General features: G+C 40.7%; 1 protein-coding gene across 4 annotated transcripts in view; it reads left to right on the top strand.

Annotated features, from left to right (window-relative positions):
• UBR3 (ubiquitin protein ligase E3 component n-recognin 3) overlaps positions 1-18,361 on the top strand; it is a 217,063-nt gene that overhangs the window by 177,224 nt on the left and 21,478 nt on the right. For all 4 annotated transcript variants that reach the window (XM_030580246.1, XM_030580243.1, XM_030580245.1 and 1 more), the window contains one exon: positions 7,393-7,493. In XM_030580246.1, coding sequence (XP_030436106.1) covers positions 7,393-7,493 — 101 coding nt within the window. The remainder of the gene's footprint in view (positions 1-7,392; positions 7,494-18,361) is intronic.

Here is an 18,361-nt window from a genome sequence, read left to right as displayed (position 1 = left end):
TTTTCATTTTCAGCTTTGTAAATAATCTATAAAACACAAGCAACATTGCATTGTATTTTTGAAGCTCTTATATAATGTTAATAACTTTCTCTATATAAATACAAATTTAGACTTAAAATCTCCTGACTCTAGATCTCACACTTTTAGCTTGGTTTTTGCTCTACACAACTGACACTAATTTGTATATCAGGCTGGAGATTTTATGCCAAATGTATAGGAAAATTAAATCACAATAATGCTTCTACTGAAAAAAAATGTCAGTGTTGCCAGCAGCCCCAATCTATGCCAAGATCTGCGTCCATAATTGTTGAGTGATCTGGGTACCTGAGAGATTGCCTCCATTCTTGGGAGATGCCTCATTGAGTGCTTGAATGAACAGTCATCTTGTTTAATCAGAAGTAGGATAGCATCAGGGAATGTGTGGTCAGGAATTCATGACTCTGGAACTTTCTTCCACCAGCTACTTGGTCTGCCAGAGCTCAGACTTGTTGAACTTCAGGATACACACAGGAGTACTCAACTGCTTTTACTGGCTTCTCCTGTAGAAAGGAAGCATCTAATTGGGGTGTAAGTTTGGATGGAGGGGTGATTTATTGTGCAAGAAGGAATAAGGAGAAATGTATAGTCTGTTTTTTTCACGCCTGCAGTTGCCTTGTTTGTAACTCTCTTGTACAGCACACAGATCATTAGATGCAACTTTATCCATGTAAATAAATAACCCTAGGCAATTTAGGAAGGGGTTAATACAATGTCACATTAGCCACGCACAGCTGAAGTGCTATGTGTGTGAGAAATATTATGCAAGATGATTCAGTGTCCAAAAGAACTTAAAATATATGAATTATTCTATAAAGTGAAAAAGCTGTGTCTAATAAATTAGGAGATTTTTGTGGTAAACTAAGTTGTTCTTGGTGATATACCAGGTTCTTTACAGTCTCTGCTGAACCAGTGACATAGTGGCCTGTTGGTCATTGCTTGACCACCTGATGACCTAACCATCCCAAATCTAGGATAAAAGTGAATGTTGTTTTAAACTGAATTCTCCAGATTGGCTTAGTCTTCTGTGGTTGGTATGTTGACAGATAAAATGTTTTGGCAAAAGTTGCTAATGTCAAGGATGATATGAGTCTTTGATATATAGTGGAGGTGTTGCGGCTTTTTCACAGTCAAAGTATGGCTCGTGGAACCCCTCCCCTTTCTCCACCTACTGGATGTGGGGGTGGAGCTTGAGGTAGAGGCTTCTGCCCAGCAGGGAGGAGGGGATCGGGGCTTCAGTCCCACCTGCCAGGGGCACACCTGCCAGGGCTTGGGGCTTCAGCAGAAGCAGGGCTGAAGTCTCTGAGCCCCAGCAGGTGCACCCTCATTCTCGAACTTCTGAAGATAGTCGTATGCGGCTCAGAGGGTCAGTAAGTTTGGCCACCTCGATATATAGGGACTCAGGATGGAACTGTCCATAGAAAGCTGTGAAGTTCCCCTGCACGGTAGGTGCACTCAGGCAGGGTTCTCTTAACAACTGCAAGTTAAAGTACTCTTTGCCTGGATGGGCAGTCAAACCTTTTCTGCCCGTTTCCTGTGTGTTGCAGAGAAGCTGCACAAAAGGAAGACTAATAGTCAAGCCACCTTTTGGCACCATATGCTGCTAAATGAGCAGCTTTGCATTTACCAGGAGTAAAACTCAGGGACTGAGGAAGAGGGAACATTTTAAGCAGACAGTACATGAGAGACAGAGACCAAAAGACAGTGACAGTGGTGCATTAGTTGAGGTTTCTGCAAGCAATAGTTGCCTATGTACAGTCTGTGACCCCACCGCTGTTCAGGGAAGCAAGAGTTATGAGCATTTTTTAAATAAAACATATTAGAAAATACATTGACACTGCATCACCGATTTCTCATCAAATGAAAAACTGACCTGCTGCCAGAACTCACAAACATTAGCAAAAGGGCAACAACATAAGCTGTGTTATGTCCTATGTGGTGCCCAATACAAAGATTAGAATTTAGAAGTGTTGTAGGCTTGTCCTTGTTGATGAAGCTTATGTAGTTGGCCACTCTTCTTCCCTTCCATCAGATTGCCCCTGACAATGCCAACAGAGCCTTAGTTCAGCCTTCACACCTTATTTATTGCAAATCCTAATGTTTAAAACTTATGTGTCATTCTCTTCTCTCCCTTGGGGACCAGTATTTCTAGGGCTTTGTTCCCTGATGAGATCATCCATAGAGTGGCTTTGTTTCCCCTTCCCTTCATCATCACAGAATTGGCCAAATGGAGTAAACCAGAGATTAACAGGTTCTTTGCACTTGAGGAGACTCTCTCAGGGGCCACAGAAGGGTAAAGTGGAGCATTTCCACAATTACTCCCAGTCCCAGAGCATGTTCTGCCAGAGAAATGCAGCCCAGTTGTCTTGGACTAGAGGGACAGGTCAGTCCCAGAAAGGAAAGCAAGTAATAAATTTTCCATTTATGGATATATCAGAAGGTTCCTCTTTGTACTGTACCGTATAGATTCTTTTCAAAATGGATGCATGGATTCATTTTATAGTACCTTTCTTAAGCACTATGAGAAGTTATATTAACTAGTTTTTCATTAGCTGCAACTGTGGTACAATCTGTTGGAAAGTCAGACTTATCAGGCTTTCTCATATGCATAGAGGATTAGAAGGATGGATAAGTTCCATACTCTAAACAGAGTTTATAAATGCAGTTTCAGTGTCATAATGAAGAAGTTGCTTAGGCTATTAACGAATGACAGAGCTCTTTTTAAGTGCTTAATGTGCTGCGGTGCTTGACGTAGACTGAAGCAGCTTATCGAAAACCTTGACGTTTCATATAGCTTTACTTCTCCAGTTCATATGGAATGAATAAATTAGCCAAGCATTTCACTTGTTCTCGCATTTAAAAAGTGAGTCTTCCATATTTTTTTGTGATGTTGCCAGTCATCACTGCATAATATATAAATTGGAATCTTATCTAATTTATCATGTCAAAATTGGCATTTGACCTAATCGTCTGTTGCTGTGAAATGGCTTTAACTGATACTTTCTGAAGGAAAGAACTTTTCAGATATGAACATAACCAACTAGAGTTAAGAGTTCTTTTTCTTTCTTTTTCTTTCTCAAATGAATTTAAAATCCATAAAAAAAAAAAAAATAAGGTGAGAAATGTATTAAAATGACTTGTTTATAATTTAGGGCACCAGCCTAATGAAACTTTTATCAATCTATCTCACAAAAGGCAAAATAAAACTAACCATGGGTAAAATTTTCAACTGTGCCTAAGTGATTTAGGAGCCTGCATCCCTACGTTCCAGTGAAACTTAAGCTCCTAATTGCCTATATCATTTTTGAAAATGGTACTAGGTGCTTTTGAAAATTTGACTCCCTCATTGTCTTTTCTAGAATTTTAACTGTTGACAAATACCGTTTTTTAGAGCAGTGGTTTTCAACCTTTTTTTATTTGCAGACCCCTAAGAAATTACAGATGGAGGTGCAGACCCCTTTGAAAATCTTAAACATAGTCTGCAGACGGCCAGGGGTCTGTGGACCACAGGTTGAAAATCACTGTTTTAGAGTGACTATTTATTTATGCTTGGTGACTTGTTCTCACTGTATACATTGTTAGTTTTCAAGAAGAAAAGGGGATAATATAGATATGAAATAAAACTTTTACTGAATTCTCCCTTAAGACTATGGTGACAGGAGCCCTTAGAGACAGTTAATCAGTGTGATTGTGCTAACCATGTATGCCAGCTCAGTGATATATTCACTCCAAACCCCTTTCTCAAGAATTTCTAACTCTCCAGGGGGGCAGTCTTATTACAAACACAGAAATAATGATAGACAAACACCATAGCCTTAAGTTAAGTGCAGAGGATTCAGCTTGGTTAAAATTATTAACCAATGGGGAACCATTCCCCAAATTACCTTACAAGGCTGTTCCAGTGCTTGTTTCAGCTAGGCACCAGTGGTCCCGGGTTCTAAAAAGCTGAGGGTGGATATGAGGTCAATACACCCCAGGTTTGACCGGGGACTGGGGCTGGAAGCTAGTGTCCCAACCCATTCACCACCTCCACAGAGGAGGTAGGTGAGATGAGATGAGATGAAATGAGAACAACACACTGCATGAGACGTGCAATGCCATGCTCAGGGTCAATGCCCAAGTACCCCATTGAATTGTGGTACACCGCATCAGGCCACTTTTAACCCATCAACCACACTGGAACCCACCAAATTCCGGGATGCCAGATGGAAGAACTCACATAGCAGTTTGCCAGTTTTGCCATATGGGGAAAATCCCTTCCAGGCCCCAAACGAAATGTGATGATCAGCCTAGTTTCCAGTCTCAGAAGAGAACTAGCTCATTACATAAGGATGGAGAAGGGTGGGGCTGGACAGAGCCCAGAATGGCTACTCATCTTCAGCAAGCACAAGCAGCTCTCCACTCCTGCCTTGGCAGATGAGAGGCTATCAGCTGGTCCACCATGCCTCCACTGTTCATTGGCAGGAATAGACAAGACAGGTTCCAGTACCTGGATACTATGTGAGGTGCTGTGCCCCCGCTCCCAGGTCCTGCAGCATGGGGTAGGAGAATGAGAAAGAAGCAGTACTTTCCCCCTCTTCTATACATATATGCTGCAGGCTGTCAGGAGCAGGAGGGGAACTAGGGGGATTGTGTGTGGAACTGCCCCCGGCTGCTGCTCCTTGAGATCTCCTTCTACCCCCACTCCCACCCAGGGTGGTGGAGGTGGGGTGTTCCCAGGGAACTGGCTATCCCTGTTGTTCCTGGACTGATCAAAAATGCACCCCAGCTAGCAAGGTGCATTTTCCTTGCTACTTAGATGGCAATATCTGACCCAGTTGGTCGTACTGTATGCGCTACATCAGAAGTTCTCAAACTGGGGGGCGAGCCTCTGGGAGGGGGCATGAGAAGTTTTAGAGGAAAAAAGCATACTGCGCACATTTTACCCACAGCAATGAATAATTAGCAAAGCTGATTCCTCCAGACATATTGGTTCTTCAGATGGCATTGTGCATTTGGCTCTAGATGGCGCTATACATTTTAACAGATTTCTGTTAAACTTGCATAGCATTATACGCTGTCATTGCCATCTATATGTTAATCCGTTTTCTTCGACGCATTGTGCACATTTAATTGTAAGCATCGAGCACAATCACAGTTTTGCTTTTGCATTTATTACAAACAATAGATTGATTGGTGGCTCAGTTTGAACCAATGACTTACTGTTCTTAGCATGAAGTGAGAGTTGCATGTTGATCTTTTTTTTTTTTTATTTAATCGATATGTATATTTGTGTGGCAGGGGGTGGTGGGAGAACGTAAACTACTACAGACGCAAAGAAGGGGAGCTCAATCTAATAAGTTTGGGAACCACTGCACATACTTAAAGCCATTTACTAAGCTAGAAAAATGCCACTAGTACTTGTTAGCACACTCTACTTATAAATGAGGCTGCAAGTTTGTCACAGAAGTCACGGATTCTGTGACTTCCCGTGACTTCTGCAGCAGCCAGTATGCCTGGCTCAGGTGCAGCTCAGGCAGCCCCTGCACCAGTCATACCAGCTACCACTGGGGTAGTCTTGGGCCACCAGACACCCTGCCCCCCAGCAAAGTTTGGGTGTGGGAGAGAACAGGGGGTTGGCACACTGGACGGGGTGAGGCAGGCTCTGGGCAGCGCTTACCTGGGGTCTGCTCGGAAACCGCAACATCCCCTTTGCTCAGCTGCTAGGCGGAGACGTGGCCAGTGCTCTGGGCAGAGGCAGCACGCAGAGCTGCCTGGCCACACCTCCGCCTCGCAGCTGAGCTGCTTCCAGGGAGCCCCCCAGATAAGTGCAGCCCAGAGCCCAGTTCACCCTGTCCTGTGCCCCAACTCCTGGCAAAGAGGTGCTGAGCCAGGTAGGAAGTCTGCTGGCTCCAAAAAACCCCCACCTACCCTAACCAGTGGGGTCCCGGGCTGCTGCCAGTCCAGCCCCCAGCACCCGGGCTGCCTTCCCTCAGCACCCGCTGCCCCCCAGGCAGCAGCCCCCCACCTCCACCAAGTTTTAGTCACTGGTATTTTTAGTTTACTGCCCGTGACCTGTCCATAACTTTTACTAAAAATACTTGTGACTAAAATGTAGCCTTACTTATAAGTAGATAACTGATAAATTTGTATTGTTGAATGAAACTGATTAATCTAAAAGGAAATCTATAGTATCTTTTTCTGTGGTTGCTCTCTCTAGCCATATGAATTTTTTCATAAAACTTATGGTTCTTAATAAAATGTTGCAGGATTGAGACTCTAAAAATTGGGCAGAAATCTAGCTGACTTTTTTCCTTTACCCTAACATTTGTAGGCTTGGCAGAATTCAGTTTTTATTTTTATTATAATTCTGATGGATATGTGTATTTGTTAAGCATTTAAGTTTATTTCTTAATGTTTCTTAATGTTTATTTTAAGTATGTTTTATTTTTATCAATTGAAATATTTATAGCTGTGCAAAATTTTGGATTTAAGCATTTCTTTTTTAATCAATTTAAATTTTCACAGTTGCAGGAAATTATGGCAGGAGTCAGGCAATATGGGAATCAGACAATGGTTGTTCATTGACAGTAGACATTGAGATCCAAAATGTTAAAGCTGTATAACCATTACAACACAAATTGTCAATATCACATGTCAAAGTATATAAAGTAAATATCCTTAAATCAAACTCTGAGTTCTCAAGCAGCATTTTTCTTTCTTTGCCTATCTGTAAATTTTGATTATTGTTGATGTAAATATTTTTGATGGTTTTTGTGTGGATAGTGAAATCAACATTTACCGATAAAATCTAAGTCTTCCAAGCCTGTACAGTTCTTATTCCATCTCATGAAGTAAGGGAAAGTCTTATATAGGATCTCAGTGTTTTTCAGTGGAATTCATCCTGTGGGACAGAATGTTAATCTTGAATACTGTAGTGATGTGTGTGTGCTTGCATGTGTTTGTGAATCTACATGTATATGTGCTAAACCTTTTGAGGAGGAACATGCTAAATTGCCTCCCAGAATCTTAAGGTTTTTTATACATTATTTTTGTGCATGACTGGGAGTTTGTGGCTTATGAGCATTTAGGGAGACACATTGAATGTCGCAGGTGAGTTGTATCTTTAGGTCTTTAGAAATGTTAACTACTAGTAACAATAGTCAAATGCTCAAATTGTGATTTGTCATAAGTACCGTAGACTAAAATGTGATCTTAAAACTATAGTTTCATTAGTATTATCAGATATTAGAATTCCAAAAGCTTGCGATCATGTAATATTGCAATGACAAACATTTAAAATTAAAATGCAAAGTAAAATGTAAAAGTGAAAGATGGATTATAGTGTCAAAAGTGATGATTTTAATAATTTTTCAGGATGAGCAGTGAAGAATTACCAGAGGTTCCAGTACTTTACAGAGATGTCTCATCGCTTTTGCTCATCCAGATTTTAACCATGCCACAGCCATTGTGCAAAGGTATGCTGCAAAAATGCATATGTTTAAATGACTGTAAACGTAACTGTGTGCATTCATGGTAGTTCTAAAAACACAGCAAGTCAGAGCTTGTCTGCTGTGTTTTCTGAAATAGTGACTCTGCCTTATCTACAGAAGGTGGCAATGAACAGAAATTTCTGTTGTGGTTTGACAGGCTTATCTGTGTCCCCTGTCTTCTCTCACCTTATCAGTCAACCAATACAACAAAGAACCAAAGCCTGAGAAAAACTATTAAGTTATTTTACTGGGGAAAAATACATGTCCTTTGTATGACCTTCATCTCTTTTCTCTAGAGGGGCAGCTCAATATTTCAAGTTGAACTGAGTGCCTAAGGGTGAAAGATAGTAATATATTTTGAGTTTGAGTTCAAATTGCGGCAATCATGTTTAATAGGAGGTCGCATACAAAGATGTTAATTGCAGTAACGCAGCAACTATAATGGAATCAGCACATAGTATAAATTCTAAATAGACGCTCATGAACTGCAGTCTTAGTTACCAAAATTCAAGATATTTGAAATATATCTATACTTGTAAAAAGGGTAGTTGACCGTGGAGTATTTTGTGACTAGTCAATGTACAGTCCTAAACAAGGTGACTTAGCTTTTGATTTCACAATTCTTTATGTTTACTTAGGATGAAATCCGCGTAGGTACTTAGGTGCCTAACTCCCACTTCTAGGTACTGCTGCTATCCACAGTACTTCCACTTAGCTGGTGCCTATCCCTGTAGGCATCTCAGCTTACTTGTGCAGTAAAAGCTCCCTACGCGCTTGTGACTTGGCCCCTAGGAATGTGCACTGCGGTCTCACTCTAGGCGCCTGGGTGCTTATCTCCTCCCTGAGGCCCACAGTGATTTACACACCAGGGGAAGGTAGCATTTGGGTGCTGAAGGATATGTGTACTCTGCTGTGTAAGCTTAGGGTTAGTAGATGTCAAGTTAAAAGACTTTGGGTTTGTTAACATAGGACTACAGCAGCTACACTCATTTGTAGCCCTTGGTTAGGAATTATTGAACCCTAGGTCCCAGCCTGGGGCTCCAGCATCTACACTGCATATGACAGCCTGAGTCCCACCATCCATTCTCAAATTTCCTAGTATCCTCCCCAAATGTGGTTGCTGTAGGCCTCTCTTTGTGAGCAGTGTGGGAAAACTTGACTGTCCAGAGGAAAAAGAAGGTCAGAAGGATTGTGAGATACTTTTGGCAGATTCCCATAGCATGAGTCCACTGAGTCTCTGTCTATATTGCAAAGCAGTAGGACTTGGACCTGGGTCCCAGCGTGACTCAAGCTTTGCCCCTCCATTTCTCACTCTCCAAACACAGAGATGGGAGCTTGGTGAAATGTGTTATTATTTGTACATACAATAATAGTGATATTTAGCTCTTATGTAATGTGTTTGTAATTCACAAAGTAAAGTAGCATGATCACCCTTTTACGTACGGTGAAATTGAGACTGGGAGAGGTAAAGTGACTTGCCAAAGGTCACACAGCAGGTCAGTGGTAGAGCTGAAAATAGAACCCACATTTCACCATGCTGCTTCCCAAGCTTTCTCCAACTTCTCAGTTTGATTCCAGAGCACAGCAATTGTGGCAGGACGGGAAATGAGGATTCTGAGGCAAAGAGGATGCATGGGATGTGGTCTTATACTACCTGTTCCTAGAATGCTCTTCCAACTTTACCAACTTTATACTAAAGTATTTTATAGAAGAAATGGTATTGCAATATGATGCAAAACCTAGTGCCAGGGGGCTCTGAGTCATAAGAACACAGAAAACACAAAATCTGTGTTTAGAATATATGGAGGTTTTTTTCTCTTCATTTTTTGAGAGAGAGAATTTTATACTGATATTGGATTCTGCGTCATATTACAATACCCTTTCTTTGGAGTGCAGACAATTTTTAAGTATTTGTGCATTTGATTATAGTCCTTATGGTAAACTACAGTTACCTTACTCTTCAAGTATTTAATGTGTCAGTTCATCTTTTTTGCTTCAAATCCATTTTTGGGATCTAATCATATCTATATAGTATTCTTTGAGAACATTAGCACTTAAGAAGCAGGACTGAAACTTCATATATTGCCCTTCAAGTATAGTTCTGGGAATTGCATTAGCTACCTTATTAACTGTTGTACCATCTTGGTATCTTTTTCATTCCTATATTGATTAAGGCAAAATAATACCATTATAACTGTTCAGTCTCTTCATTCAGAGAGTGAAAATTGATCTGAACCCGTTGTAAAGAAAGAACACAAATTAAGTCTTATTACAGAGAAGCTTAATGTTAGAGGTCAGAACATTTACAGGCTCTAGTCACATCAATTTATTGAGAGAGGACTAAGAGAGTACACATTGTACATGTAGAGTGCACCTGCTGTGTAGTGTGACCTGCAAAATAGTCACTGTGTTCAGTTGCTGAAACAATCTGTGAATTTTAAAAACCTAAAAACTCTAAGATGGGCAGAGCTGATGTGTACTTGACATGCTTGGCATTGTGATTAAGTAAAATTCTCTTCATAGGTGTAGGGTACCTGTGAAAGATGTGAATTCATCCTTACAGCCGTCGCGCAGTGCGCAGAGTAGACAGTTCTCAGGGAGTGAATCAGAATTGTGTAGCAAATGCAGCTGTTGTCTGCAGAAGCCCTGACGCATATGTTGCAGAAGTAGGTAGTTATGTAATGTATTTGGCAGGAGACTGCAGAAACAGAAAGGGTGGTCTTGTGGTTAAGGCAGTTGAATGCCATCCTTGTGAATTGAATTCTGCCCCTTCCTCTGCCACAGTATTCTTAATGCTGGGCAAATCACGTAAGCCAAACTTTTCACAGGTAACCATTCATCATAAGTTCCTCTTTCCTGAGTGCCTGACTTGAGACTGTGGGGTCAAAGCTGTAATGAAGTCAAGGAGAGCTGTGCTTTGAACACATAAAGTATCATATACATGCTAAGTACTCTGTAAAATCAGAACCTGAGTGTGTTAAGTTGGGCAACCACAATCGGTAGATACTTTTGACAATTTTGAACTTGCTTTCTCTGTGATTTAATGCCCCATCTGTGAAATGGAGACGATGAAAATACCTTCTGACAGGGGCGTTGTGAGGATAAATGGATTTTTTGTGATGAGTACTGTAGAAAAGCCCCAGAGGAAATTAATAATTTTGTATTCAGAACAGGATTTAGATGGTGTGCAGTAAATAAGACCCAGGGCCACACACTGAACGATGAGGTAAAAAGATATATTAACTAGTTACCCCTTTAGTTACCCCATTTTCCCAGAATACAGAAAAAGGCAGGCATCTTTTGAAAAAATAGTATGAGATTGTGTAGTTATGTCTCATAATTCATGAACATCAGGGGCCCAAATGAAGGTTGTACAGGCAAACTAGCAAATAATACGGGGTGGGTGGGAGGGGAGGAGAAGGTTTAATGACCAAGCCAGGGCAATCCTTTTTAAAATCTTATCTGAAAGATGATACCTTTGAAAGCACAGTGCCCCCCTAATAACATGCAAGGACATTGGTCAAGTACTGACTGAAAGAAGAGCGCAACCTATTGAATAACCAAAATGTGGAGCTCAATTCTTCCTCTGTTCAGCTCGGCACTCAGCTTGCCACGGGAATGAGGTGGGCATGAAACTGCTTTTAGCTTCCTGCTTCTTCACCAGCTCAGCATGAGCATCTGTGAAAGCAGACTGGGAGCTGCTCTAGCTTATGCCACTCTAAGGTTAAGTGACCTGTAGCCCATCATAAGGGAAGTAATGTTTGCCTTCGTTGCCCATTTATAGCCTGAATCCCCCTCTGGCACCAGAAAGGGGCCAGCAGCACCTCGGGTGAACATTAAAATTGTTCTTCCATCACTGGATATGTATCTTGACTAAATAGAGAAAAAGTCTTAGCTTGAATAGTAAATATTTCAGTTTCTACACTGAAAGTAAATTATGTATACACAGGGGCTTTAGTTAGCCTTTCATGGATTATCTTAAATTTTAATGCTGACTTCCTTTTTAAAAAATGTTTTTCTCAAATATCTGTTTAAGTTTCAGTAAAAGAAAAAAGTATACATAGGAAAGGTAACTATTTCCAGTTTATGCAAAATTGCTAACCTTTTCCTTTGAATTTGTTTACTCAGCAAGCTCTCTTATTGCAGTTGTTGCCTTCCAGCATAAGACATTTAATTTGATATAAATGACAGAATAAAAAGGCATATGCCAAGTTATCAATAAATGACTTATCACAGTACTGCTAGGATTAGGGGGTCTACCAACCTTTCCTTTATAAACTCTATAATGGACTTCAATGTAGGTTGTATAAAGATATATTAGAGATAAATGGGATGATTTTTGCACACGCTTGTGTTTCACCCTAATCTGCTATACAGTTAAGAAATAATAAAAGACACACTGCCTGGCTGTTTTGGTCACGTAAATGCAAAATTAGACTAGTACACCAATATATTCATTAATATGATTTTGTTTTATCCCTAACATGCAACAAACAATAATAGGTAATTAATATGTTATTTATAGTAGATGCCCCATTGCAAACACATTCTGCCTTTTGAGTGAGTGTGAGAATGGGTGTGTGTTGGACTCCCAAAGAACCTAAAATTCATATTGTGAAAAAACTAACCTGCAAATTTTATTTTTATTTTTATTCTATTAAAGTACAAAAAGCATAACCACATTTTAAAAAACCCTGCATTTTAACCTACCTAAATACAATGGCTGAATTTAGCTTTGTTAGGATGAAAATGTACATATCCTAAATTTCTATTCACTAGGACTTGCTAGGTCTATACTGGAGATGGGAAGTGTGCCTCCCAGCTCTGGTAGACAGGCATGCGTTAGCTCTGCTTAAGCTTGAGCACCAAAATAGCAGTGTGGGCTTTACAACATAGGCTAGCCATTGGAATACGGAACCAGGGGATTAGTGTAGACCAGGCCTTAGAGTGTGTCTGTCTACTGAGGCTGGGAAGCACACACCCAGCTGCAGTGTAGACATACGCTGATGCCCATGAAAGCTATGCAGTGGGTCAGGACTTGAGGGGAAGGAGCCACTGAAAAGTAATTCAAATGTAGCATTTGAACTCTTCTGACTGCCTCAGGGCAGTTTTAAGTTTTGCTGGTTGCAAGAACCCACTAGGGTCAGTTATGCTTGCCTTGGATTAGTGGAATGCAAGATGCTCCAGCCATGCCCTCTTCTGTCATTTTTTGAGGGGTGTAGAAAAGACTTCTCACCCTGTTGTACAAGAAAGCAAAGCAAAGGGGTCTCAAAAGAAATCAAGGAAGTGGCCTTTAACGAGACGCTTTCAAGGTAAAAAGTAAAGAACCTCTTTGTAACAATAGCTTTATTAGAATTAAAATATGTTTTAAAAACTTATTTTATTTTTACCATTCATGATGTTTGTTGACCTTGTGTACTCCACTCAGGTTGGAGAGAAACTAGACTGGTTTATTTAAGTCATTCTTCATTCCATTAAAATCAGTTTAATCTTCCAGTTCTGATTCTCTTCTACTTAGGTTATTTCACAGCACCCAACACTGTGTGTTAGTTCCTTCTAGAATTATGAAATAAAACAAGGAGACAAATATCTATCAAATGCAGTTCCTCTTCATTGCTGTACTGTTTCTTACGCCCAGGTGAAAGCGTATTGTTAATGTGCATGTGTGGTTTTTAAACGTAAGCTAATGTGGTAATATTGTTCTTAGCAAATGCAAGATTGAAAAAATAAGTATTTCATTTGTACTGCACGATGGTGCGGTTTGTGGTACTCTTTAGCTCCTGCAGGAGAGAGTTCTATAATATGAGCTAGTCCCTAGGAAAGCCCTGTTTTCTGTACAGATGGGCTTCACCCTGGAGGCAGATACCAGAGGAATGGAGTCTCATCGAGGGCAGTTCTGGTCCCTGAGGGTGAGATGCTATTTAGGTATCCTGTGCCCAGCTGTTTAGTGCTCTGATAATCAGGATGCAGATCTTAAACTTAACATCATTCTCTACTGGGAGCCAGTGGCAGGAGAAGAACACTGGACTGATGTGCTCTCAGTAACTTTTGTGCTGATGAGACCTCCTGCTGCATTCTGCCCCAGGTGCAGTCCTTTCAGGGTTGATGTTTCCATAACAAAATAGATTGCATTGCTATTATCCAGATAGTAGGTGGAGTTATGCATTATTGTGACTAGGTTACCATTAGCGAGGGTGAGACTATTGCCATGCTCTTGGTATTTGGATTTTCAACATCACTAAGTAATGCTTTTAACAGTTATTTCTATTGGATTTTTAAAACAGATTTTTAAACAAAAACAACATTTTGGGCTCCAAATACTTGACAGCGTCCCTGTACACAGCCTACGTTAAAGCCCGGTCAAAAACAGAGTTTATAAAGGAAAGGCTGGTAGACACCCTAATCCTAGCAGTACTTGCAAGATGTATTTGTGTGGTGTATGTATTGAGGTATTTTATGTGAAATATTTCTTTATTTTACTGCTGTATATTGTACTAATCACGTTTTCTGCAAATGGTAAATTCTTAACCTAATTCTTTTGACATTACCAAGTAATTTAAATTGGTTCTGAAAGCAGTTCTGGCTTCTGCTAAAATTTCTGCACATTCATCTTTTGCTATTAATGCAAACAATGCAAGTATTTTTTAAGTAGAACAACAAAAGCATGATAGATCTTTAATTTTAGCAATAATAATGTGTAAAATGGACATGCAAAAAGCTTATAGTTAATCAATGTGGTAGTTATCCCATAATGTCATTATAAGTAGGGCCCTACCAAATTCACGGTCTGTTATGGTCAATTTCCCAGCCATAGGATTTAGAAATGGGTAAATTTTATGTTTTCAGATGCTAAATCTGAAATTTCATGGTGTTGTAACGGTCGGAGTCCTGATCCAAAAGGGTGTGTGGGAGGGGGTCGCAAACCTGTTGTAGAGGAGTCTTGAGATTGTCACCCTAACTTCAGTGCTGCCTTCAGGGCTGGACAGAGTGGGGAAGATGGTGCGGAGCTATCTGAAGCTGGGAGAGATACCCAAGAGCAGCCCTACAGGGAAAAAACAAGTCCTGTCCTGCCCCACCCCAGCCCTGCCCAAACTAGCAGCTAGGAGCCCCCTTTGCTGGGGCACTCCTAACAGCACAGGGAAGATTGGATCCAACGCCACAAGCCTCCTCCATTTGTAGGAACCTCCGGGGCTGCTGCCCAGTCCCAGAGCGTCCTGCACAGGGGGAGGCACCTGAAGGTGGGTCTGGTCTCTCTCACTCCCCCTCCTCTACCCAAGCAGCTGTACAGGGGATGGAAAAGTCCTGTCCCTCCCCAGCCCAGCTGGAACTAGGATCCCCCTTTGCTGGGGTGCTCCTAGGAACAAGGGGATATCAGATTTCATGGGGAAGGGCTTATTTCATGGATCTGTGTTGCATTTTTCACAGCTATGAAATTGGTAGGGCCTAATTATAATCATTGTTACTTTTTTGTACTGCAGTAGAGTCCGGAGCTCCAAACTCCAAACCAATCCTATTCAATTTATTCATAAATGATCTGGAGAAAGGAGTAAACAGTGAGGTGGCAAAGTTTCAGATGATACTAAACTACTCAAGATAGTTAAGACCAAAGCAGATTGTGAAGAACTTCAAAAAGATCTCACAAAACTAAGTGATTGGGCAACAAAATGGCAAATGAAATTTAATGTGGATAAATGTAAAGTGATACACATTGGAAAAAATAACCCCAACTATACATACAATATGATGGGGGCTAATTTAGCTACAACGAGTCAGGAAAAATATCTTGGCGTCATCGTGGATAGTTCTTTGAAGATGTCCACGCAGTGTGCAGAGGCGGTCAAAAAAGCAAACAAGATGTTAGGAATTATTAAAAAGGGGATAGAGAATAAGACTGAGAATATATTATTGCCCTTATATAAATCCATGGTACGCCCACATCTCGAATACTGTGTACAGATGTGGTCTCCTCACCTCAAAAAAGATATTCTAGCACTAGAAAAGGTTCAGAAAAGGGCAACTAAAATGATTAGGGGTTTGGAGAGGGTCCCATATGAGGAAAGATTAAAGAGGGTAGGCCTCTTCAGCTTGGAAAAGAGGAGACTAAGGGGGGATATGATAGAGGTATATAAAATCATGAGTGATGTGGAGAAAGTGGATAAGGAAAAGATATTTATTTATTCCCATAATAGAAGAACTAGGGGTCACCAAATGAAATTAATAGGTAGCAGGTTTAAAACAAATAAAAGGAAGTTCTTCTTCACACAACGCACAGTCAACTTGTGGAACTACTTACCTGAGGAGGTTGTGAAGGCTGGGACTATAACAATGTTTAAAAGGGAACTGGATAAATTCATAGTAGCTAAGTCCATAAATGGCTATTAGCCAGGGTGGGTAAAGAATGGTGTCCCTAGCCTCTGTTCATCAGAGGATGGAGATGGATGGCAGGAGAGTGATCACTTGATCATTGCCTGTTAGCTTCACTCCCTCTGCGGCACCTGGCATTGGCCACTGTTGGTAAACAGATACTGGGCTAGATGGACCTTTGGTCTGACCTGGTACAGCCGTTCTTATGACCCAGTGTGCTGTACACACTTATAGTATAGCCCCTGCTCCACAGACCTTCTAATCTAGCAAGGTTAAGACTTGACAGTTGGGTGTATAATACAAGTGAATGACAAGGAGGCGGAAGACAAGTGTAATGTTTATAGCTTACATATGCAATCTTATCCTAGGTGTACTGTTTTGAGTTTGTTAAACAAAATAATTAAAACAGGTGCATGAGAAACTCTAAGGAAGGCCACCTCCCTAGCTATTATCACTAGGCATCATAACAGAGTCCTGCTATCAGAGGTAACATGACAGAGGTGAGTCTTCCTAAGAGATTTGAAGGGGAGACAAAGGTAGTGGCTGTGCAGACTGGGTTAGGAGGGTGTCCCAGTTTTACAGTAAGAATTATGAAGTTGTATTTTTTTCATTTACCCTTTCATGATGTAAAATATATATACTGTCTCTTGCTGACTCAAATCTCTGTGCTGCCACGAAGGGGATCAGAATTGAGAACCTGAGCTCAGTCCTAAACTAGAATGGAATTAAGTGTCTGTAGATGCAGCCATGTAAAACTGCACATGTACATGCGGGTACATGCATGGCCTTTAACTGTGGATCTCCCTCCCTGCGTTAATCTTTGGAGGTGGAAACGCCATGACAATGGAGCCTCTGGAAGAGGGAAGAAAGAAGGGATCAGGTTGTAGGGGGCTGTGATAGAGGCTCAGGAGATTGCCCTCTCTGGGGAGGATGTGGGAGTAGAAGATGACATATACTATGAAATCCATTATAAGAAAACTGGTGTATTTAAGTTGAAATAAGAAGTAAAGCCTGTGCATTGGTTTGTTTAACATGGGATGCATATGATGATACAAAAACTAGAACCTTTTCAATTACATAAACCATTTAGATGTAAATTGTGCTTAGTAAATATATGCTGTTCAGATAGTGTTTAAAGAATGTGCAAATCCATAGGTTTCTGTGTGTGTATGGATTTCTTGTGAACATTTATTAAACAAAAAGACGAAAATGGACACTAATTCACAAATTAATCCTGCAGTCTGATGTTGGGTCCGAGGACCAAGAACCCCAGCTGCAACCCCTCAGTCCTGCTCATATGCTGGATAAGCACTTAATTCGGTCCAATTCAACTCCAGTTTGTTTTCATGCACGAAGCTCACTCAGCCCTTGGTTAAGGAGGAGTGAATTTAAGTCAGTTTTGGTTTGTTGTTGCATCATATTATTTAACTAAAAGTGAACCACATTGCTACCAAAATCTGGGGAGAACTTGTTTTAAGTGCCTAACTCCCATTATTTTTAATATGAATCAGAGTTACATTGATGCTAGTATGGAAGACTGTCCACTTAGTATGGGACTGATTTGACTTGAAGTAGGAAAGGGGTAGGTGGTGGAAACTTAAGTTTTGAAGTCAATTTGCAAAATTGAACATAAATGAAATTGTTTGGAGCAGGGAGTGCTGTAAGCCTCTAATCAGGTGAGAAAAAGGGACATTTAGCACATCTGCACCTTAACCCTAACTTTCACCTTTCTTCTCTTTCAAATGTTGTGAAGTCTGGTTCTGCCTCTGATTGCCTGCTGCTCATACCTGATTTCAGAGCAGTTCCCTGCACTGGAGCCTTCTTACAGGGGAGAGATGTCCTATCTGTCTATGTAATCTATATATCTATATAGTATGTGTTTACAGCCACACACATGCATACATATATAAATACAATTATGAGGGCTTCTGAAAGAAAAGAGAAAGCTCTTTCTAAAAAGTTGAAACATAATGCATATACAAGAATACAACAGGATTTATCTTAGCTCCACATCTCAGCTCTGTTTTAATACAGTACCATAGGTGTTGTACTGTATTAAACAGGAACTAGTGACTTGTGGCAGGGCTGGAATTTCAGTATCTGAAAAATGAAAGTGGAGGGTCAGGAATTAAGCTAAACAAATGTGCTGAGTGCCCCTGTTGTGATTATTTGGGTCATTCAGCACCTATTTCAGTATTTGTTACAACTGTGATTAACCCAAGATATTTGAATCAGGTTTGCTGACATGATAGGATACACAATTTGCTCTAGTCTACAACTCACAGTCGATTGTGGTAAACATCTTATCAGTACCTCTTTACTGTAACGTGAGCATGACAAATGTTGTGAAGTCCCCTAGAAGGAAGTCACTGCTGATCAAAATTGAGGTGAATTTTCAGGGCAGTGAAAGGATTCTTGCACTGTACCTCTTTTGTACATTGAAGACTTCACAGGCTCCAGGGCTGTCTGCTATAACTTTCTAAAGCACC

The sequence above is a fragment of the Gopherus evgoodei genome, chromosome 11, assembly GCF_007399415.2.
Source record: "Gopherus evgoodei ecotype Sinaloan lineage chromosome 11, rGopEvg1_v1.p, whole genome shotgun sequence".
In the NCBI taxonomy this organism is placed as follows: Eukaryota; Metazoa; Chordata; order Testudines; family Testudinidae; genus Gopherus; species Gopherus evgoodei.
The sequence above is the reverse complement of the archived record's forward strand: the minus strand, read 5'-3'. Positions and strand labels throughout refer to the sequence as shown.